Raw genomic sequence first — 23,804 nt, forward strand, 5'->3', positions numbered from 1 at the left:
TTGACCAGTTAACTAAAGTTCTCTTGTCCTTTCCATCAAAGGTGGTGATGATCACATTTGCCGCGTTTTATTTTCATCTTCATGATTGCATTAACCTCATGCTAAGGCTACAGCATCATCATCATCAGGCAGGCACAGAGCATCGATCGTTTAAGTAAAGCCAGTCCTAAGTAAAACAGCTACAAGACTCAAATCCTGGCTGACTGACTTTACTGTCCTCCAAGGCCGGCCCGTTGAGCCCTGCGTCATCTATCCCGATGGTCCCGACAGACCCGGTCAGTCACATACAGGTAGCCCCCAGGCGGCAGCGATATTGCGATGACTACCATGGCAATATTTTGCTGGCCTGGGAGAAATTCAAACAAAACAGCGCAGCCAACTCAACTTTCAGCAGGCGGTAGCTTAACTCTTTTTACGCTGTGCAAGGTGCAGAGGTAAGTTTGGCTTCAGGCTTGGATGGGAGGGCCTCTCGACTCCAAGCTGCTTTTCTCATCTTTGGCCACAGGGTGTCGCCATTGAACATAATTCATTGATTTTACATGAAACAGAGACTCAAGTAGGAGGAGTTTGTGGTAGGAAACATTTCATTCATTGAGTGCATGCAAACTAGGGGTGGGCGATACTGCGTCAATGAAGTCAATAGGGCAAAAATAACTCAACAAAAGCAAAATATACTCTTGGCTCTCATTCCAATCCATTGTTTTTTTTTGCCTCCTCTGACAAAGAACATACTGTATTCCCTGAGTTTGTTAACAACATACCAAAATATCAATTAGGGTACGATAAGTGGTTCACGATAACGATATCTCCATATGGCAATAGGATCAAAGAAAGTAAATTTAAAAAACCTTCAACAACACTCAAAAGTGCAAAATAATTGTAAACATGATTTGTTTTAGGTGACAAACAGTGACACTATTTTAAAGTCAACTAATTTTAAACTCCACATCTCATGTCTCTCCAGTAGATCAAATCTACTAAGTAGATAAATAATATAATATGATATAATATAATATAATATAATATAATATAATATAATATCCATCCATTTTCTATACCGCTTCATCCTCATTAGGGTCGTGGGGGCATGCTGGAGCCTATCCCAGCTGACTTTGGGCGACAGGCGGGGTACACCCTGGACCGGATAGTATAATATAATATAATATAATATAATATAATATAATATAATATTTAGTGTAGTATAATAGTAGTGACATATTTACCAAAAAGAGTTGAGCGGCATGAGCACAATGTTGTAACAATAAAAGAGGTAAACAAAACATATCTCTTGACTGAACAACACGTTTAACATTTGAACAGAAAAAAATCAACATTTCTCTTACTAGGCATAGTTTTCTCTCAGAGAGTGGTGGCGAACGAGGTGGCTGTGGATTGTCTGACATTCCGCTGTCTTATCGGATTTTTGTGAATTCAATTAAATTCAATTCAAGAGTTTTATTGTGATATGCACAGCAGAACAGGTGGTTATACTATGCAATGAAATTCTTATTCTGTTCATTCTCCCTAAAAAAAGAAAACACAACAAAATGAATAAGAACAGAAGAAACAATAATAATAAAAACAACAATAAACTATTTAAGCAACAATAACATGCTCAGTGTGATGTGTGTGTGCGTGCGTTAAGTGCGGCATGTGTGAGTGATACATTGAGAAGCCTGATGGCCTGTGGGTAAAAGCTGTAGCATCTGCCTGACGGTAGGAGTGTGAATAATGAGTGTTGTGGATGTGTGCTGTCCCTGATGAGGTTGTGTGTTTTTCGTAGGACTCGAGATTTATAAATGTCTTGCAGTGAGGGGAGGGCTGCCCCAACAATGTTCTGTGAGGCCTTCATCACCCGCTGGAGTGCCTTCCTATCACGTGTTGTGCAGTTACCGTACCAAAGTACTTCCTACATACTGCAGAGTCCTTATCTAGCGTTGTCCAATCCACACTATAAAAGCAGAATTTTGATTCCAACCATGCTGCACATTTTTCCGTTAAATCCCTACTTGGCTCCAAATTACATTTTTTTCACCCAAAAAATATAAGAACACCACCATATGTTACCAACAGTAGTTTCAGAGAATAAACTGAACAAATAAAGTCTACATTCTTCACAATTATGAGTTAAACTGAATGAGATTTGTTGTTCGCTCCGAGAAGGGGGAGTGGCATTAATGTCACTCCTTCATGGCTCGTGCACGGGCACATGAAGAAGCTAAATTAGCAGTCATGGCTGAGCAAGAAGAGGGTGGATATAATATGTTGCGATGTTAGCGCCTTCATTGCATTACCTAATAGAGCCCGACCGATATGGGATTTTTGGAACCGATGCTGATACCGATATTGGGGGGTGAAAGGTTCAAGATTAAACACTCTTCGTACCCAACATAATCATCAAACTTACATACTTATTCATATAACTCACACACTGCTCTGTGTGCTATGAGCACTGTTGCCAACTTTTCAGTCAGAGAAGTAGCTAATGGCTGTTCCAGAAGTCGCTAGATGGCGTCATCGTCTCATTTGCATATCATTTGCATATGATCTTGTAAAATGCTGTCGGAAAAAAAGCATAATCTCGTAAGAGAGACAAAAAAAGTGAGTAAAAACACCTCTATTACGTTTAGAACTACAAACAAACTTGATACTTGGTTTGTAAATTTAAAATTGTCCATCATTTCATCAAAATAAAATAATATTTTATCTCGGCCAGCGCCTCTCAAAGCTCTCCCATCACACGTTGGCAATTGAGAATTGTTTTAAATTAGCGCAATTGGACAGCGAATAACATAATGCTGTGTTTATTCTATGGCTCACATGACCGATGTGGTTCGTGAGTACCACACTCTTCTGGTGAATATATGTAAAAGCAACCCATTTGCACTTTCAATGCGTAGAGCTCCACATCATGGCTTGTGACAGCCTTAGGGCGGGGCGGACTGTAGAACAATACAGGCCTTCACTTTCCTATAAAACTCCCCAACAACGTCAGAAAAGTCGCTAGATTAGTCGCTAGTCGCTTTTGAGAAAATATGTCGTCGAGTTGGCAACACTGACGATGAGGCGTTCAGGTGCGCTCGTAATTGTGAGCGTAAGGCGCTAATTGTTTTTCATTTTTATTCACGTACCCCCAGTGACAATTGGTGTACCCCTGGGGGTACGTGTATCCCACTTTGGGAACCAAAGAGCTAATGTGAGGTGTTTTTAAAGTAATACATTATGTGTTTATCAAAGGCTTGTTCACAAAAACATCTTACCAATATCAATTAGTCATATTTGCTAGCGATTGAAAAGTTCCATCTGCATCCACTGAGTATTTGCAAACAGCTTAAATACAAATTCTGAAGCAAACATTAAAAAGTAAAAAAAAATGACTACAAACAAACGTTACTTAATCATATTAGGGACTAAACTTATGAGCCCCTGTAAATCCTGCATGGAAGTATGAAGTGAAGTGGGACGCTGTGTAGTAGTCTTATATTAACGATGGACATTTACATTCACAGTTGCATATATCTTTATTTCACTGTAAAATGCTGTATAATAGTCTTGGATAATGGTGGACATGTGGATTAACAGTTGCATCTCTCTTTGTTATCTTATAAAGATAATTTACACAACTTTAAAATGCTGCATAATCGTCTTGGATAATGGTGGACATGTGGATTAACAGTTGCATCTATCTTTGTTTATCTCACAGAGATGCACCTTACACAATGTTAAAACACTGTAATACGCTCTCTAAAACTTGCATGACAAAAACTAGAATGTTGTCCTTGATGGGCCCTGACAGCGTGTTTCCGCAAGGACATTATTCTCACGGTGCACTAAAGTGTAGTGTTATATTGTTTTACAAAGTCACAGCTTACCATGGTGCAAAAAATTGCAGTTTCTTTCGCCATTTCTCTCGTCGTCTTCTCTGCTGCAGCTGAGTGAGTGTGACCGACAGAGCTGCACCTCGCTGTGTTTGAGTGTGAGGGGGAGGGGCCGGGTACTCGGGCAGGGTGCAGCACAGAGACACACAGGAACGGAGCGACAGAATCTCCGTGCAGCAAAAAAAGTTAATATGTCGGCTACATATTCACTGATGAATTGGGCTCTAGTGCCTAACCATGACACAGCACCTTTAACTTCACCACCCAAGTCCGCCATGGCGCTGTTGTTTGCATTTTCTTCTTTGACTTCCACCCAATTTTCTGCCACTCTCTCAAGGAGTGCTTCCTAGATGACATGTAAACGGTGACTCAACTCACTGAGGAGTAACGGTGAAATTATTTTATATTTTAATTATTAACTTTCAAAAAATGATACAGGTATATCGATAACCCATCGTAAGGTGAAATATTACGATTATTCAGTATATTGATATTTTGTCACACTCCTTATATAAATGAACAATATCAACAATGTAACAATATGAAGAGCACAACAAAAAAACACTGATATTTGAGAAAATAAACATAGAAGAGAACAAAAAATATCGACGCCATCACGCCATTACTGATCTGATACTAATACTATTATTACTATTGATACAGTCAATATTTCGATCGATCTGCCCACCCCTAATGCAAACTATGCAGTAATTGCAACATAGGTATTTAACGCACACTTATGAGCTTAACCTTCTAGGCATCGCAGTGTAAAATCAGTGAATTTGGTTCACGCTAATAAGAAGCTGTGTAGTCATATAAGAACATAAGATAAACATTCTAATGCTTAACATAAACAAGCATCTGTCACCTTGCAGTTCAAGCCTGTCAAAGCTGTAATGACCAAAGACAACCGACTAACACGGATTTCACACTGTGATTCAGAGCTGCACTGTGCTGCTTGGTCAGCAATTGGACTGGAAAATCAACCACTGCAAGAATTCATCTCTACTTTTTCCCTGTCAGTGCATTAGAGCTCATTAGAAAACAGTGGGAAATCTGAAAGCCACATCATTTGTTTGTGTTTCTTACGAGTGCGGCAAACCCACCATTGTCCTTGCAGGTACCCCGGATGGTGGCCCTTCCAGCATTCCCGGGCCTCCAGGGCAGCCTGGCCTTCGGGGACCACCGGGTAATGTAGGATTTAAAGGCTTCAGAGGTACAAATGCACTTAATAGCTCGAATAACTTAATTTTGTCTTATTGAATGTCGTACATGTTTATTAAATGTTCCTATTTTTACTTGTTCTGAAGTTTTGTCTGACAAGTCTGAATAACTTATCTGACAATGAGAAACTAAACCTATACAGTGGTGTGAAAAAGTGATTGCTCCCTAATACTGTAACTGGTTGGGCCACCCTTAGCAGCAACAACTGCAATCAAGCACTTTCAATAACTTGCAATGAGTCTCTTACAGCACTGTGGAGGAATGTTGGACCACGCATCTTTGCAGAATTCAGCCACATTGGAGGGTTTTTGAGCATGGACCGCCTTTTTAAGGTCATGCCACAAAAGCCTGAGCTCAAAAGAGCTCAGGTCTGGACATTGACTAGGTCACTCCAAAGTCTTCATTTAGTTTTTCTTCAGCCATTCAGAGGTGGACTTGCTGGTGTGCTTTGGATCATTGTCCTGCTGCAGAACCCAAACATGCAAAAAAAATAAATAAATAAATCAGGACGGGGGCAAACACTTTTTCACACCACTGTACATATACAAACATACAAATTATACTCGCACAATTTGACAAGTCAGTACTCCCACTTCCTGTCTCCACAAGGTGATCCTGGCGACTGCAAATGTCTTGGAGGCGGCACCTCAGGCCTGCCCGGGCCTCCTGGAGCACCAGGTGCTAATGGTAGCCCAGGCTTCACTGGACCAAAGGGTGAGCCTGGTGACAGCTCTTCACCTGGCTTTCCCGGCCCTCAGGGACCCCCTGTGAGTAAAGTGTGATCCATTGCCAACCCCCATGTTTTTGTGTCTTTCTGACCATATTGTGGTCCTCAGGGTCGTGCTGGTGAAAGGGGCTTCTTTGGCCGTAAGGGAGAAAAGGGAGAGTCTTATTACCTTAACATCGGCGTGGGGGTGAAGGGAGAGCTTGGAGCAACAGGACCCAGAGGACCCACTGGAGAAACCGGAATACCAGGCAGGGACGGCTCACCTGGCTTCCCTGGACTGCCCGGCCCCCCGGTGGGTGCTTCAACCACACAAAAACATCTTTGCTTGACCGCAATGATGAAACAAACGTCCTCTCCAGGGCGACACTGGCTTCGGCACGCTTGGAGAGAAGGGCTTCCCAGGATTCCCGGGTGCTAAGGGTCAGCCTGGAGGACCTGGCGAGCCTGGCGTTGGCTTTGCGGGTACGCCTGGTTTCCGAGGAGAGCCTGGAGAGCCCGGTTTACATGGGCTGCCAGGGACACCAGGTTTGCCTGGACCGAGAGGTAAGGCATGTGTGTGTATATGACATATAACCAAACAGCGGTCCTCGTAAAGCAGTTACCATAGCAACCAAACATGTAGCCACCGAACCCCCACTTCAACACCGTCAACAGGATCCTCAAAGGCTCCCGTTCCAGTTTTCTCTCCCAAAGCAGCTTCCCACCTTTGCCACTGCAGCATACTGTTAACGACATGATTAATGGTTTTCCATTAATGAGCTTCTACACTTGCTCTATAGCTAGTTGATAAACAGCTTCATTAGTGCACTGATTGATGCATAATGATCGAGGTTTGAACCCTGAATTACCACACTGTGATTCTTTGGCCTCAGGTGAGGTGGATGAGGATTCTATTTGACATTCTACACTGATGATCAACAAAATGACAACGATGCGGTCAATGTTAGAATCTATTATTGATTTTTTTTTTTTTTTTTCCCAAAGTTCTACAGTAGTTTTTTTACTTCAACCGCTCATTGGACACACTCCTCCTCCTCTGAGGCTAAATGACACAGAGTTTGCTTTTCTGCAAGCATGAATGTGTGCTCTGATAGTGCCGTGCTAATGCTAAACAACCAGTTTATTTTGCTCTTTAATACACAGGGTTATTGTCACGGGCAGGAGCAACGAGACAAGTGTCAAGTCAGTCTCGTTACTCTCTGCCGTACGTGCAATAACCTGTTTTGAAGCATTTTGACATACAAGCAAGCGTTCATGTGCTTTTTGCCTTAAGTGGATGAATTCCTCCAATGGAACTGATTTTGCTGATGTTTTTTTTTTTTTGATGAACATTTTTTTAATTGCTTGATTTCAGCGCATGCTCATTAAATGACCCTGACTGGCTTTGTATGCTGCCATCTTCTACCTCTCTCTCTTTTTCTCTATCCCCATCCATACATCCATCCATCGCTCCTTGTGCACCTTGTGTATCCGTCCAGGTGAAAACAGCTGTGGAGAGGTTATTGACGACGGAGAGGGAACGGGTGGGTAATGAACTTTTTTCTCCGCCGGCCAGTGTAACACCTTTGGTACAGAATCTCCAAGCTTTAGATTGAGGCTGGTGGAGTCCAAAAAGTCAGGCAACAGGGAGTTAAACATGAAAGGGAAAACAGTCTTTTGAGATAAAGGAAGGAGATAAAAACTGGATCCAAGAAAATGTTGGAACATCTGACACCAGCATGGCCAATACTGATACTGCATTGGAAAAAAATGTAGGTTGTGGTAAGGTTGCACAAACATGAACATACTGTAACTCGCTTGGTAGCTAGCTTGATTTTGCATCTTTTCATATTACCATATTGACCCAATATAAGACCCTAGAGAACAGCTGGGTCGTCTTCTGTTCAGTGTCATGTCAAGTTCATGTATGCACATCAACAGGCCGTGCCAGTACACGCTGCCATGATCATTAAAAATATATATTTTAGAAAGAAGTATGCTGTAGAATCTGTTCATGACATCTGAGCTGCTAAAAATATACTAGCAATTTGAATATTTTAGTTACAACACAAAAGATGCCCAATCAAGTCTTTACATTACTCACAAAAAGTTCAGCTTTCGGGTGAAATTTCAGGATGAACCTAAAATGCACTATAACCTTTCATGGGTGAACTTAAAATGTTTTCAAGCATACAATTAGGGCTGTCAAATTAAATCTAATTAATCACAGTTTTCAGGTTAATTAACCAGGATTAGTCACCATTTGCCACTCTGTGTGAAATATGGCCATTTTTCCTGTTTTTAATCAACAGGAAGGACAGCACAGGATTTTCTATATTGGTATGTGAAAATTTAAAGGGTCACTGACATGATTGATCAACTTTGCTTAAAGTTGTTCTATATTGTTTGTAATTATGTTGTACGTTGTAAATTCGTAAAAATTACATTTAAAGTAGGTGGCTGGAAACATTTCTAATATCGTCTTTGAAAAGGGGGGTTTGCGGAGGTGACGTCGTCAAAGGCGCCGCTCTCATCTTAGGCAGAGTCAATAATTACAAACAATATAAAAGATATTTAAACAAAGTTGAAAAATCATGTCAGTGACACTAGTCTCTTTAATAGGAGCAGAACATTTGAATCACACTTTAATGACTTTTTTACGAGCAATGTGGGGTTGCGTTGAAAGACACCACGTAATTCAAGTGGAATTAACATGTTTTGAGTGTAGATGTACTTTCTGGGATTTTCGACCATACTTAAATGCAGCAAATTGTACTTCCGCAGTTCGACTTTCATTAGAATATCTACTTGCTGTTTTTCTTTTCGTTTATTTAGGCCACACATACATGCATAATAAAAACGCTGTGATGTTTCGAACTGTTCATGAAGGCCCCTGACCATCGTCTAATGACATGAGAAAGTGTCGTTCTGATGGCGAGCGGACTAAAGGTGTGTTTGTGAGTTGGAGATACATACATGGTGTTGGATTTGCACTGCTGTTGACGTGTTTAGCTCAGAATAAAGTTATAAAAAATTGTCCGACTCTGTGTGACTGCGTGGGGACGCTATTGTGCCTCTATCTCCATCATAACAGAGAGGCATCGCTTGACAGGCTGTGCATGCGTTAATTATGCTAAAAACGTAATTAATGAAATAAATTAGTTACAGCTGTTTTTTTGACAGCCTTACAAAATATTTCAGAACACCGCCTTTGGCAAGCATATGCTACCAATAGTGGTTTAAAAGAACAGACTGTAAAAAAAAAAAAGGCTATATTTTTCACAATTATGACATAAACTGCAAAAATTTTGGCGTAAATTCCGTTCGGCCTGAATAAGATGATTGGTCGTTCACGACTGCCTGGTATTCACGTACAGTACATGTCCATACTGCGTGCACACACACAAAACCAGTCCCAAAGAGGCAATCAACAATTTTCAGTCCTGCTGTTGTTAGGAAAGGGGTGGCAGTGGCTCTGGGGGTAGAACAAGTCGTCCAGAAACCGTAAGGTTGGTGGTGTGCGTCCTTGGGCAAGACACTTCACGCACAGTGCCTCCAGCCCACGCTGGTGTATGAATGCGAATGAATGTTGCGTGGTGGTCATTTCTGTCAGTCTAGTCTACCCCAGGGCATCTGTGGCTATTTATGTACATTACCATCACTACTGTAGTGTGTGACTGGTGACTTTACTGTGACACGATTTGGGTATATTGTAAATATTAGATTTTAATAGAAGTAAACAGAAATAAAAATAAGCTACAGCAGACAGCATTTTGTTTTGGTCATGTAATACAGTAGGCTATGTCACAAAAGCTGCCCATTCTTCATGCCAGGGGTGTCAAACTTGTTTTTATTGAGGGCCACATCCCAGTTAGGGCTGTCCTCAGAGGGCCGCTTGTAACAGTGAATACACTGTATATGAATAGAAATGTATAATTGCCTTATGATATTGTTGCACAATTGCCCTTGCGTTTGAAAATTATATTTTTATTAACAAATTGATGCATAATTTGCTTTGAAAACATAAGTCAAGGTGACAAGCAGCTATACCTGTTGTTGATAGCAACATTAGATTAGAATAGCTTGTTGCATGAGTGATTTTTTGATTTTATGATTTCTTTGAAGCACGGTATTTCCACACAAATAATCCACATAAAATGATGTGGCGGGCATGATCTGGCCCTCGCGCCATGAATTTGACACATGTGCTTTATGCATGTGTTCGTTACTTCACAGTGAGCTAGTCCCATGACAAAAATACCAGTGTGAATGCCTAAAATGTGGCCCAAGTACCAACCTGTTAAAAAAAGGTTTGTGTACCGAACAAAAAGTATGGTCACGTGCATATATTACCAAAAATGGGTCTTCAAAGAGACGTGTTACATGGGTCAATATGATAATACTATACCTTAAAAATTCCCCCAAATCCACCGAATTTTCCAAGTACTGTATCTCCCATCCAGTCCAGAACATTTCACAATATGTTCATTAAGCTCTCCGCGACGTTCTTGCCTCCTCCTCCCACTAGAAGCTGCTGATGAAGCCTGCCACATGATTTCCTGCCCTGCCTCTGCAAAGCGCCTTTAACCAGCAACGGGTTTTATATTTGGGGGAGAGAATGGTTTGTTGGGATAGAAAAGGCATCATTTAGATGTTTAGTTGAGAAACCAATACAATAGCATATTCAAGTCATACCTCTCTAATCCGTCCACCATCTTCAATCAACATTAATTCTGGGAATGACAAGGCATGTTTGTGTTTCTTAATAACTAGACTGCATTGTTTTTGTAAATACAATGTGAGTGTGAATGTGTGTTCTCTCTCTAACTTTGTATGACCACAACCAGGCCAAGCGCTGCCCTGCTCCATACCCGGCGGAGTAGGAGATCCTGGTTTTCCTGGTGTTCCTGGACGACCAGGTAAAATGATCTAGAATAATCTGGTCCAGTGGTCCAGTTCTATTTGCTGCAAGCCAAAGTTAAACACACTGAACGTGAGATATTAAAGTTGTTAATTATGTATGATTCAGTCATCATGGGAGCTCTTTGCGTCTGTTAGGTCCCAAAGGTCAACCAGGCTTCTCAGTAGGCCCTGGACGTCCAGGGTTTGATGGTGCCAAGGGAGAGAGAGGAGACCCTGGCTTTGGGGGACAGCCTGGACCACAAGGTTGACAGCAAGTTCTCGAGATGTAAAGCCTATATCGATTCCAGCCCTTATTGATGGGGCCTGCACTTCTCCCTGTAGGTTTTCCCGGTCCCAGAGGGGATGCCGGAGTTCCTGGTATTCCAGGACAGGGTTTTGATGGGGGCAGAGGCAAGGATGGTGTTCCAGGGCGCCCCGGAGCCAAAGGCCAGCCTGGCGAAGTCCTGGGTGCCACAGCGGGGCCTCCAGGTCGGGATGGTTTTCCCGGAGTTTCTGGAGACAAGGGCCAACCTGGGACACCAGGAGGTCCTGGATCACCTGGTGGGTCATACTGATATTTGTCATGGTCATAGTAATACGAAATAAAATGACACATCTTATTTTTGTTTGATCAGGTCTTGACGGGCGCTCAGGTGTTCCTGGCCTTAAGGGGGAACGAGGAGTAGATGGTCTTCCTGGGTTTCCTGGTACGCCTGGACCCCCCGGTGAACCAACATTTGGCATCCCGGGTCCACCAGGACCCAGTGGCAGCAAGGGCCTGAGCGGACCACCAGGTTGTTGTTTAATCCAAACATTGTGTCCTCTTTCTCTTGCAAGTGGTTCTTCCTTCTCTCCATTTTTTAAGTTGTCACATGACCTGGTTTGTTGCATTTAAACTCACCCGAAAGACTCTCTCTGTATTCCCACGTCTTTCCCTCCTCCGACCTTTCCCTCTTTCCTTACATTCCACCACCATCATATCCATCCATCTTTTCATCCTTCCATCTGTTTCCTCCTGGTGTTGGATCATTCCACATAGGCTGTCAAGGTGAGACACTCCCAACCCCTCCATCATTTACCGCCATCCCTCCATCCATCTTGCACTGCAAACGCTTAGTCTCTGTCCAAGTGTTTGTCCGGCCAAAAAAATGTCCATGACTATTAAATAGACAATGTGTAATATCAGAATAATTGGTATTAAAGCGGCCCTATCCTGCTCCTTTCAGGGGCTATTCAAATTATATTATTAAGTAAGTAACTACGTTTCTTTTAATAAAGTACTCAATAAACCTCAGGTTGTGTACGAGGTAAATCTGCATTCTTCTCCTCCTGGCCCACATGCTTGGTTTTCCCAGCCTCCCCCTCCACCACCACCACCACCTGTTGCGATTGGTCAGGGGTGGAGGATTGGCTCTCCCCCTCCAGCGAAAATAAAAAACTCTATTACTGCCCAGTTCTTAAATCAGAAAAAACACTTTCTGGCTGCCATTTTCAAGTCAATTCAAACTTTATTTCTATAGCGTATTTAAAGGAAAGCTGCACTTAAAAAAAAAAAAAATGTTGCCCATCATCCACAATCCTTATGTGAGACATGAGCACACGTTGTTCCTTTTTCTGTGCGTTCTAGCTATTGAAGAACTGCGAGCACGAGACAGCACGTACTACGGATTCACTTATTCCACCTATAGAACCCTGTACGCCCTATTAACCCCCAACAATATTTGTGCATCCCATTATGTGAATTGCTAGCTGTGTTCAATTTTTTTTTTTAAAGGGCAGTTTTCAAGTGCTCATGTCACAAAAAAAGTTAGAAAAACAACAAAATTTAAGAACAGTCATCTCTTGTTTATTGCGGTTAATTGGTTCCAGACACAATTTCCGCAAAGTAGGATTCCTAATTTAGAAATGGAATATTTTCATAGGTACAGCATAGAAAACCTGTTTATGACCTTCCAAATACGGTTTTTAACTCTATTACAGCCCTCTAGAAATGAACTAACAGCCCTGAAGTCACCTTTACAACCAATATAGTAGACATAACAATGGAAAAAAAAATAAGACATAATATATACTCACACGATAGCATTGGGAGCGTTTCTTTTTTTGTACTTACCGGGCTTCTTGAGGTGGCTAATGTAATGTATTTTATGTATTCTTATAGAGTCACACAGATGCTATTTTAAAGTTTTATTGCCACCCTTAACACCAGTATGAGTGCTCAATTACAGCATAGAACATAGTTCAGCTCGTACACTTGTCTCCTCCTCTCTCTCACTCCCACAACATTTCCTTCTTATCCACCGATAACATTAACAGTGAGGTGCGACCAGTAGAGAATACTACATATCAACGTGCCTTTCAATGCGTTTTCTGAATGTCATACATTTGTATTTTAGTTCATTTAGTCATTTTTTTAGAGTGAAGCCGCAAAATTCAAACCACTATGTGGTAAAGGACGACTCACCTAATAAAATGTTTTTGTCCTACTGCTGTCACAATCATAGTCATTATAATAAGTAATTTAAGACATAAATAAGACTCATGCTCGTGTGTGTTGCAGTATATGTGTTCCGGACACATGGACAGGAAGTGACGTTGGGAGTTTAGAATTCAGTTTTAGCTGGATTTCGGCCACAACAGTAGCCCGTGTTATTCTGATTATTATTGTTGTGATTATGATGTCATTGTGCCTGTTTTGAGATAATTTAAAGCTGCAATAAAGCCTGTTGTGTCGGTGATCAAGTCTGGTGCTTGTGTCACCAAACAATTATTGACACCTAGTGACCAATGTAGAATATCACAATTTGAATCTTCTTAATTCCTTGTATTTGTATTTTAGTTCATTTAGCCATTTTTATGCTTAAAAATGCGTACTTTAGGAAATCAATACTTATCATTTGCTTCAATATGCGTAGAAAATGTGCATATTTAATAATAGGTCGTAGTCAACTGCGAAACAGATTTATTAATACATGTTTGGTGTTAAGGTGCGTGAGGTGGACCACAGAATGCGGAGGCAGCAGGAGCAAATCACAGTTTTTAATGTTCACACTACTCGGAGGTAGTCATAGGAGATAGAACAAAAGGCGCTGAGGTCCGCAGCTTGCGGAACCCGCAGGAAAAAAAGTCACTAAGACAAAAAAGCTTTACAAAGACGCGGGTAAAGGGACAACTGGCAAAAAAACAGCTGTGGAGACGCCGACCAGGGAGCGTTGGCGAGATGATGAGCCGTGAGCGGACTGGGATGTCATTCAAGGAACCGGCGTCTCACAGCTGCCCCTACTCAGTCTTAAGTAGGGGATGGACCAATTAGGTGCAGGTTTGTCCAGTTGTCCCAGCTTCTGCTGCACGCCCAGCTGTGGGAGCGAGAGAGAGAGCGAGAACAGGGCGCGGCAGCAGGTGATCGTAACATTTGGAAAACTGTGAGATTGAAGCCGTGAAATTCAAATTGCAATGCAGCGAGGGATGACTAGTAGGAAAAATATGGAGTTATTACTGACTTACTGAGTTGTAGAATATATCTAGTAGAAAACCTAGTAGCCACCACTTACTGCCACCTTGGCACGCTTTTCCACGGTTGAACATCTTCTGGGTTTTTTACTTTTTGTTTGCTTGCATCTGCATCAGTGCTTGTGTTTTTTGTGTCTGGCTTGACGAAAGATTGTCGGGACAACTAATGGTAGACGCGCGCTCCAGCAATACACCTTCAGTCCCAAACTTTTCTTTATCTGAGGCACAGTATCAAAACAACTGTTTTGTTGTACACAACTCGAAATGTGCCAAAATACTATACCAAAGAATCTGACGTGGCGAATGGAGTCTTTTGGAAATGTGAACACCTGCTTCAGTGTTCCACCAAAAGCCTTCCACACAACGAGCAGGCATAACTAAAAAAAGCCCCAAAAAAAGTTTCTTGCGAAGTTGTCGGACACGACTGTTCACGAGATTCAGGTGTGGCGTAAACATTAAACCACAGATAAGTTTAAAACACACCAACCTGATGATATGGCACCTTCACATCACCTACGTCAACAGGACAACAATTTAAACATATACACCTGTACATAAGTTTGAAATGTAGGATAGGGCCCCTTTAAGGACCCCTGGCTAGAAAGCCTTCATGGACATTTTCTTTCCAGTAATTTGACTGCTGATTTTAGCAGCTAGCACTAACCCTGGTAGTTCATTGACATGTTCATTCTTACTTCTTTGCAGTAGGCTTGTGTGGCAACAAAAGCTGATGCTTTCCTTGATTTGGAAGCTTCATTCTTAAAAAGGACAAAATGTCATTTTCATCACATCCCTCCACGTCGACCCCTGGATGTTTTGAAAGTTCTTTTTAAAGAATTAAATGATAGAATTTAGTTGGCTTCCATGCTAATGGAAATGCTAATTCAACCTGGAATTGCACTTTTCATTATAATGAAGCACTACAAGTGATTGCAATTACATGATACTTCTACCCAATCAATAATACATGAAATATAAAGTACTGTACAGTATTTCTTTATGCCACCTGTCAGAGTGCAATTGCAGCCATGCTGAGACAATATAATATATGATGTGTGTTTGTGGTGGGTATTCGCAAATGAAAGAATAGATTTTGAAGGTAAGTTGAAATGCTAGGTAGATGTGTCATGGAAAGTATCATCATGCTTTAAATAAACTAAAATATTAGATTATAATGTCACGACATCCGTCCTCCACCAGGTTTTCCTGGTAGAAAGGGTGATCGAGGAGACCCGGGCTTCCCAGGTCCTGCTGGTATGAAGGGAACCCCGGGACTGCCCGGCACACCCGGTTCTCCAGGACCCAGGGGTGCCCCTGGACTCGCAGGTCCAGGAACAAGAGAGGGATTCCCAGGAATACCTGGAAGGAAGGGTATGCTCCATCCAGCCTCCGATACCGTCACTGTCTTCACTCAGAAGTAACAAAGAACATTCTCCTTTGCAGGCGAACAAGGTTTTCCAGGAGTGATGGGCTTCCCCGGACTCCCAGGCCGCCCTGGAACACCAGGATTTCCTGGAGGAAAAGGACTGGCTGGGGGGCCTGGAAGAGATGGACTTTCTGGTGGACCTGGCTACCCGGGACAGAAAGGTAGCATGTCCAGAGCCCAGAGGAAATTCAGAAACATTACTACCAGTTCTAATCGACTGTTGGATCACATACTTTATCCAATTGGATCCAGATATAAATATCCATGTTTTTTTGTTTAGGTGACCGAGGACTCCCTGGCCCACCGGCCCCTCCTGTTTCAATAGCTGCACTAAGGAGAGGAGAACCTGGAATCCCTGGAGGAAGCGGCCTTCCCGGCTTCACTGGAACAAGAGGTAAAGTTTTCTTCCATTTACCTCCAGAGACACTCAACAACATGTAAAATGTTTTCACAGGTGACAAAGGTCTGCCAGGCCTGCCGGGTCGTCAGGGTCTGCCTGGACTTCCAGGTTTTGCTGAGCAGAGTAAAGGGCAGCCGGGACAGCCCGGTTTTCCTGGGCAGCCTGGATTTCCGGCTGGCCCTGGGCCTAAAGGTGAAGCTGGAATCATGGGATTCCCTGGCATGTCTGGACCAAGGGTAAGAAAAGACATGCAGCAAGTTGAGGTGGTGAGCGTCAAGTCTTGGTTTTATTTATATTTATTCAAATTTTTCTATACAGGGAGATGATGGTGCACCCGGGATCCCTGGCAACCCTGGACAGCCTGGTCGCCCTGGTAACAAGGGTGAGGCACATGTTAGATCACACACAAAAACATCTAGTTTTCTTTTATTATGTCTTTGCATTCAAGCATACATTTACTCCTCAGGTCAACCCGGAGAGTTTTATGCTTATCCTGGCGCTCCAGGACTCAAAGGGCAGCCAGGAGAGTCAGGATTTCCAGGTAGAACTTTTGGTCAGATTCCTATTAAGCATGAAAGGAAGGGAAGGTGTGGCCGAAAAACCTTGAATCACTTTGTCTTCCTCAAGGTGGGCGTGGCAACAATGGTGCTCCTGGTAATGATGGCACTCCAGGAAGTCCGGGTTACTCTGGAGTGAAGGGAGGACCAGGAGAAGCTGGACGTCCAGGAATAATGGGTGAGACATCAGACAGCGATTTATTCAAGTCACATGGGCAAGCTAAATATTCATGTAATCTCAATGGAAGGTTCACCTGGGTTTCCTGGACCAAAGGGTCAGTCAGGATTCCCTGGAAGTAGAGGGCCAGACGGGACCCCTGGTCTGCCTGGAGGCCCTGCAGGTCCTGGACCTAAAGGTAAGACAAAAACAGTTTTTTTATGAGTGACAGAAATGCTACAGAGTGACATACTGTTGTGGTTTTGCAGGTCTTCCTGGATCTCCCGGTTTGGATGGACTTAATGGGCTCCGTGGACCTAAAGGCCTCCCTGGAACGCCTGGTAATTAGGTTTTAAAGTGAATTAAGACATGACTAGAAAGCTGAAAAACTATCGTGTTCATGTATTTTGTTTTGATATTTATAATTTTCAGAATGTTTTTTTGGTTGCAGGTGCGAGTGGAGGAAGGCGACCCGGTACCCCAGGTTTTCCGGGAATGAAGGGCGAGAGAGGCATTTCCTACCCTGGAGCACCAGGTTTGCCGGGACAGAAGGGAGAGAGAGGAGAGCCAGGTGAGACAGTCTTAAAAAAAAAGAAAGAGACTTCTGTATTAAATCAAATGTGTTGAAAATAAAATTAATCAAATCCGATATGGTCAGGTGGTCCTGGACTCACAGGTTTTCCCGGTCGACCTGGCCCCCCTGGTCAGTCAGTAGGCTCTGACATCCCTGGTCCACTGGGAGATCCCGGCTTCCCAGGACTGGATGGAGAGTATGGTAAGTGCTTCTGTCTTTTTCCCTACACTCCTTGTCTTCCATCTAACCTTCATCATCTCTCCTTTTCTCTAGGTTTAACTGGTCCTCCAGGCCTTCCTGGACCACCTGGGCCAGGCACAGACCAGGGGGATCGCGGTGATTCTGGGCTCCCAGGTTTCCCTGGAGGTCCTGGCACGAAAGGAGAACCAGGGATCCCTGGAGGCCCAGGACTCCCAGGCAGTCCTGGCTTCAAAGGTAAAGTTGGCCTTCACTTTTAGAATGTTTCTATACTTGTTTTATACCTTTAACGTCCTTAAAACCATTCAATATAATGTTTAGGACTACAAGGTGAGAGTGGATTCAGCGGTGGTCCAGGTCTTAAAGGTTTTCCTGGTGACCCTGGTTACTATGGAGGCAAAGGAGCCAAGGGATTTCGAGGTGGGGGGACTTTTTACACGAGGAACAAATGTGACTTTATCCGTCATTATGAAACACACATGTCTTCCCGCCCTGCTCAGGTCCTCCGGGTCCCAAGGGTCGGCCTGGTGTCACACTCCCAAGGATACCTCAAGACTTTGAACGAACCTTTGGCGATAGCGGCATTCCAGGTGAACCTGGAGCTCCTGGCTTCACTGGAGAGCCTGGTCAGCCTGGAATGCCTGGACGTCCGGGTAAATAGTGACTCCATTCTATTTGAAATAGTAATTGTTTTCTTTAACAAATAAGAAAGTTTGTCTAAATAAAACACATTTGTAGTTTCAAGAAAACTCATGCCCTTCTCATCCCAGGTCCAAAGGGTCGTCCTGGTTCTGTGGGTAAACTGGGCAGGACTGGTTCTGTTGGTTCCGGTGGACCAGTTGGTGACCCTGGTCCTCCTGGTTTTCCTGGAGCCAGTGGAGAACAAGGTCTATTATTGTTTTTTTCTTTACTTTTTGAAAGATATGCAATAAATTATCTTCTTCCTCAGGCCTTCCTGGTGCTGCCGGTCGGCCCGGCAATCCTGGCTCGGTGGGCCGCAGCATCAGTATTGGTTACACTCTGGTGAAGCACAGCCAGAACTTGCAGGTCCCCATGTGTCCTCAAGGCATGGCCAAGTTGTGGGACGGGTACAGCCTGCTGTATGTGGAGGGTCAGGAGAAGGCACACAACCAGGACCTCGGTATGACAACATGCCGGATGAGACATGGGTCTTTGTTTTGTCACTTTTTAGAACCCAGATTTGCTTGTGTCTCCAGGTCAGCCAGGGTCCTGCCTCCCCAGGTTCAGCACCATTCCCTTCCTCTACTGCTCCCCCAACGAGGTGTGCTACTACGCCAGCCGAAATGACAAATCCTACTGGCTCTCCACAACTGCACCCATTCCCATGATGCCTGTAGCCCAGAATCAGATACGACCTTACATCAGCAGGTACCGAGCAGCATTCCTGTTTTGGCTCAGCATGTGAAGGTCGGATATTCAGCACTCCTCCCTCATGTTTGTAACGTTTTTTTTTTCCAGGTGTTCTGTCTGTGAGGCTCCATCTCAGGCGGTGGCGGTTCACAGCCAGGACTTGACCATACCCAACTGCCCTCCTGGCTGGAGGAGTCTCTGGATAGGCTACTCCTTCCTTATGGTAAGTCAGGAAGTATAAATGAGCAGATGAGGAGTGAATCTAAAATGTGGTCCTCAATCCAGCACACGGCGGCGGGGGCCGAGGGTGGCGGTCAATCATTGGTGTCCCCCGGCTCGTGCCTGGAGGACTTCCGCGCGACGCCATTCATTGAGTGCAACGGGGCAAAGGGGACCTGCCATTACTTCGCCAACAAGTACAGCTTCTGGCTAACCACGGTGGACCCCAACCGTGAGTTTGTCTACTCGCCGGCACAGGAGACCCTGAAGGAAGGCCAAGAGCGCTCCAGAGTCAGCCGCTGCCAAGTCTGCAGCAAGGTCTTGTAGGAGAGGAATTGATAGCAGTCTTCAAAGAAATGAATACAAGCAAGAACACATGACTGAAAAGGAGCCTCCTCTGCTTCAGGATAGTTTATATTTGTGGTCCCCTTTAGGAATGAATGTCTTAACGGGAAGAGAAATGACATGTATGGCGGGAGAGAAGGGTTACACTCTCCTCTAGATTATCACTGACAATATGGTGCTATTGTTTGTGTTGTATTGTTTATATTGTCTTTGCTCCTGTTACCATTCCGGCTACCTCGGAGCGTGTGCCAACCGTTCCGCGAAGCACTGCGTCTGCATCAGCTGAGTCTGCTCAGTTTTCCAAGCTGATTTAACTGCGACAAAAAGTCCATTCGTAGCCTCCGTTATAATGTCTATTGCTTCTAAAAACTCTTTTTTTTTTTAGTGCCGTGGCTGTCATTGATGTGTACCGACACGTTTCATTTGCCACAAACAGGACAACCCTGAATTGTTTTTATGTGACCATGGCGACAGTATTATTTGGGAGATGTTTGCCCTTACTTTTTTCTGTCACACAGCGCAGCACTTTTTCACTTTTTTCACAAGTCATTTTCGACAGTTGTTTTTGTTTTTGGGGCAACAAGACATATTTACACAATAGTTAATGGCAGAAGAGATTCAGGGCAAACTTGTCCCAGGTGCTAAATGAACCTGCATGCAATGAGTCAAATAAAAGCAGCACTTTTTCCACAAGATCCCTCACACAGCTAGCCAGCACCAGTTATGGATGACTTGAATGAGGCCACCATTTCATATATTTTGCACTGACAATGTTTTGGAATAAATATGAGAAACCAACAAACCACTTCCCGGGCTTTTAATCTCTTTACACGAGGGGTGTCCAAACTTTTTCCACCGAGAGATACAGAAATATTTGTACACTAAAGGTACTAAAACCAATCCAGCATATGTTAGGCCAACTGAACAAAGCTTCTTAGCTTTGTGTTATAGCTGATAGAGCCAGTTGGTGTAATATCTAATAATACAGCTCATTAATAATGAGTTCATTTAATTTTCAGAATATGTAGAAGGCCAATAAAAAAAAGAGCTGGCCGAAAATGGCCCTACAGCTGCAATTTAAACACCCCAGCTTTACAGCTGTAAACCCTTTCCACTTTCACAGAGAATGTTAAATATTGCTGTACATAGAATTTACTGTGTTTCCCTGCATTTTTTTTTTTTTAATTTTACCACAAACTCAGTAATGCTTGTAGGTTATTTGTTTTTTATTGAAATATGAGTTTCTGCTTTTAAATGTGTTTATTTCATCATAAATATAAAAAGATTTCAAACACATAAATGAATCAAATGAATCCCTGTCTGGTGGAAGCTGCTTCGGGACTTGAAACCACTATGACCATATGTCTTTTTCTGCATTTGTTGTTTGTTTGCATCTAGAATGTAATTATTTTACTTAGGTCATGATACTAGCCCCTCTTTTTATTTACCGGGATGGGCCTGCAATTATGCTTATAATAAATTTAAGAAACAAACAAAAAAAGCTTTTAGGACTATGTTTTATATGGTTGGTTAAAAATATGTGATGCATCCAGTGCCAGCCTTAATGGAAAAATAAATGTGGTTTTCCTCATAGAGGACCCATAACAAAATAAATCCTTTACTAGAGATGTGTATTTCTGTGCTCACAACACTTTTATTTCAAAACAATGCAGAATGAGTTGACCCCAGACAGTTGAAGTGGATTTTGGAATGAAATATTTTTGTATGTGTGATCCTCATGCTTGTCCGCTTGCGGAGAATATAAAGTGTGGTTTTATGTGTTTTGTCAAAGAGATTGATGCTGTATGCTGAGCTAAAACCAAATTAAAACGGTAAAGTCATGCCCCTCAATGCTGAATCTTTGTATTTTTATCAATTATCCACTAAAGTTAGTTTACTTTTTTGCAGCTGCCAGTAAATCCCAAAATAGTTTGAATTTTTATTTTTATTTTCATCATTCGTCTTCTTATCCTTACTAGGGTCACGGATATGCTGGAGCCTATCCCAGCTGACTTCAGGCGAAAGGCAGGGTACACCCTGGACTGGTCACCCTCCATTCGCAGGGCACATACACAGTAGATATGGACAACCATTCACACTCACATTCATACCTATGGACAATTTAGTGTCGCCACTTAACCTAACATCCATGTTTTTGGAATGTGGGAGGAAACCGTAGTACCCGGAGAAAACCCACGCATGCACGGGGAGAACATGCAAACTCCACACAGAGATGCCCAACAGAGATTCAAACACACACACACACACACACACACAATAAAAGAAAATGAAAATTGAATAAAAAAAACTCTCATAAGAGTGTTTAGAAGCAGATGGTTTGGCTCTACAAAGTTTCCATTGATACATAATGTGTGATGACCACGTAATACAACATGTATGGGATCGTTTTCCTAATGAGTCCTGTATTTTGAGTCCATTGTAGTCCATTCAGTACACATGGCATATGCACATGCCTCTTTACATCCATCTACAGGTATATAGGCTACCATACATCATTCATAGGTCAAACCAGATACCATTATTTCAGATCATAATACGATATCCACTTTTTCCTGTCTTTCTCCTCTTTTCTGCAGCATATCTTAGCGAAAATGTCATTTGTTCCATAAATACCCTTAATCATTTTTTCCCATTCAACAATTGTTGGATGGTCTTTTGACAGCCATTTTTTTTAGTTATTGCCTTCTTACTACCTCCCAGTAACATCTGTAATATATATCGATCCCCTTTTCTGACTTCTGTATATTTCCCAGGGGTGGGCCTGTCTGGTAAGGCATGCTGCACAGAGCTTTCATGTCACTCTTGATGCCCAGACACCAAACGAGGCTTCTGCAGTGTTGTTTGATTTTTTTTTTTTTTTGTCTTGTCCAGCCATTAGGACAGATAGTATTGTTGGTCTAAATGCCCTTACGTGCTCAACAGATCTGCTCTGGGAAAAGTGTGAAATACACTTCCCCTGTTATACAGAATTTATTTTGCTTTGGTGTTTTGCTGTTATGCAAATTTGGAGCTGCCTGACCGGAGCAGGAGGGGATAGAGAAGAACAGAAAAGACAACAGAGGGGTGAGTGCGGGGACAATAAAGAGAGAGACAAGGACAACAGCAACAACAACAATTGTGACAACAATAACAAAACAACAGAAACAAACAGGACTACATCAGCAAATGTCTGTGACGGCTATAAAGACCATGACGGACAGGACAAAATATCAACAACCACAATGATTATACTGCATTGAAACAGTCATACCTATTAGTAGTAATGAAATGATTAACTGTGATAGTGAACAGAATGACAATAACTGTAACGGACACAATTGTAATAACTATAATCATACTACTGACATCACCGTCGCTGTAATAAAACCAACAACATAATAACACCCTGGTTAACTCAGTGAGTAATGTGGGGAAGTACGTATGTACTGTGAGTGTGCATATGTACGTGTGTGCAGGTATCTCTGTATGTCTTCATGTATATAAATATGTGCAAATGTGTGAACAGCTAATTGTCACTGTGAATTCATGAAAGTAGAGGGACTGCCTCCCACCACCCAGCAAGCTCCGCCCCACACAGCCAGGCCAAGCAACCACCACCTGAAAGCAACCGGGCCGACAGCGGCGGTCAGAACCACGACGGCAGAAGGTACCCCGATCCAGCCCGCTCCACCCATGTATGGATTGTGTCTATTATGCAATTAAAAATATAAATAAATAAAAGAGGACAGCGGTGAAGGGCTGGTCTCTGTGTCCCTGAGGGGTGTATGTGTGTGTATGTATATGATAGGGATGTATGTGGATGACAGCTAACGATGCAATTAAAATTGTGGGACAGCCTAGGTATGGTGGGCCCCTCACCTGCCCAGACCCCCAAAACCCTAAGTGGCTATTGTGCAATTAAAATTGAGGGGCAACAGAGTCAGAGGCAGGCCAGGGGCAAAGGAGCCGCCGCAACCGTGGACCACCCCCCAGAGACGGTACCCTCAGCACCCCCAACACTGAAGCCCCACCGCAGGCAGTGTCCACAATGCCACCCCCACAACGCCAAATGCCATGGACCAGCCACACGTCCCAAGGCAGACCCAACAGGAACCGCGTCCACGCAACACACACACACTCAAAACCACGGCCCAAGGAGCCACGCCACAGCGACCACAAGAGAACCGGGCCCCACACAGAGCGGAGCATGGCCACACCCACAGAAGTGCCAAGTTGGGACAGAAAATCAAACACCACATGACAGGGCCCACAAGAGGAGCACTATCCCGCCGGTTGCCAAAGCACATGCCCTCACCAGCCCTTCCTCCCACCACGCC

General features: G+C 43.2%; 1 protein-coding gene across 4 annotated transcripts in view; it reads left to right on the plus strand.

Annotated features, from left to right (window-relative positions):
• The window catches only part of col4a6 (collagen, type IV, alpha 6), a 95,265-nt gene extending 73,947 nt beyond the window's left edge, over positions 1 to 21,318 (plus strand). For 2 of the 4 annotated variants that reach the window (XM_054753195.1, XM_054753198.1), the window contains 29 exons: positions 225 to 275; positions 4,999 to 5,094; positions 5,712 to 5,869; positions 5,939 to 6,121; positions 6,189 to 6,372; positions 7,308 to 7,352; positions 10,656 to 10,727; positions 10,867 to 10,974; positions 11,053 to 11,271; positions 11,346 to 11,504; positions 15,421 to 15,591; positions 15,664 to 15,807; positions 15,927 to 16,040; positions 16,101 to 16,282; positions 16,365 to 16,428; positions 16,513 to 16,587; positions 16,674 to 16,781; positions 16,852 to 16,959; positions 17,030 to 17,101; positions 17,212 to 17,331; positions 17,419 to 17,535; positions 17,608 to 17,769; positions 17,854 to 17,952; positions 18,033 to 18,185; positions 18,303 to 18,419; positions 18,482 to 18,673; positions 18,750 to 18,921; positions 19,012 to 19,126; positions 19,189 to 21,318. In XM_054753195.1, coding sequence (XP_054609170.1) covers positions 225 to 275; positions 4,999 to 5,094; positions 5,712 to 5,869; positions 5,939 to 6,121; positions 6,189 to 6,372; positions 7,308 to 7,352; positions 10,656 to 10,727; positions 10,867 to 10,974; positions 11,053 to 11,271; positions 11,346 to 11,504; positions 15,421 to 15,591; positions 15,664 to 15,807; positions 15,927 to 16,040; positions 16,101 to 16,282; positions 16,365 to 16,428; positions 16,513 to 16,587; positions 16,674 to 16,781; positions 16,852 to 16,959; positions 17,030 to 17,101; positions 17,212 to 17,331; positions 17,419 to 17,535; positions 17,608 to 17,769; positions 17,854 to 17,952; positions 18,033 to 18,185; positions 18,303 to 18,419; positions 18,482 to 18,673; positions 18,750 to 18,921; positions 19,012 to 19,126; positions 19,189 to 19,449 — 3,821 coding nt within the window. In that variant the 3' untranslated portion in view covers positions 19,450 to 21,318. The remainder of the gene's footprint in view (positions 1 to 224; positions 276 to 4,998; positions 5,095 to 5,711; positions 5,870 to 5,938; positions 6,122 to 6,188; positions 6,373 to 7,307; positions 7,353 to 10,655; positions 10,728 to 10,866; positions 10,975 to 11,052; positions 11,272 to 11,345; positions 11,505 to 15,420; positions 15,592 to 15,663; positions 15,808 to 15,926; positions 16,041 to 16,100; positions 16,283 to 16,364; positions 16,429 to 16,512; positions 16,588 to 16,673; positions 16,782 to 16,851; positions 16,960 to 17,029; positions 17,102 to 17,211; positions 17,332 to 17,418; positions 17,536 to 17,607; positions 17,770 to 17,853; positions 17,953 to 18,032; positions 18,186 to 18,302; positions 18,420 to 18,481; positions 18,674 to 18,749; positions 18,922 to 19,011; positions 19,127 to 19,188) is intronic. The other 2 variants (XM_054753196.1, XM_054753197.1) reach the window with 2 other exon arrangements.
• The last annotated feature ends 2,486 nt before the right edge of the window (positions 21,319 to 23,804 follow it).

The sequence above is a fragment of the Dunckerocampus dactyliophorus genome, chromosome 15 (genome assembly GCF_027744805.1).
Source record: "Dunckerocampus dactyliophorus isolate RoL2022-P2 chromosome 15, RoL_Ddac_1.1, whole genome shotgun sequence".
NCBI lineage: Eukaryota > Metazoa > Chordata > Actinopteri > Syngnathiformes > Syngnathidae > Dunckerocampus > Dunckerocampus dactyliophorus.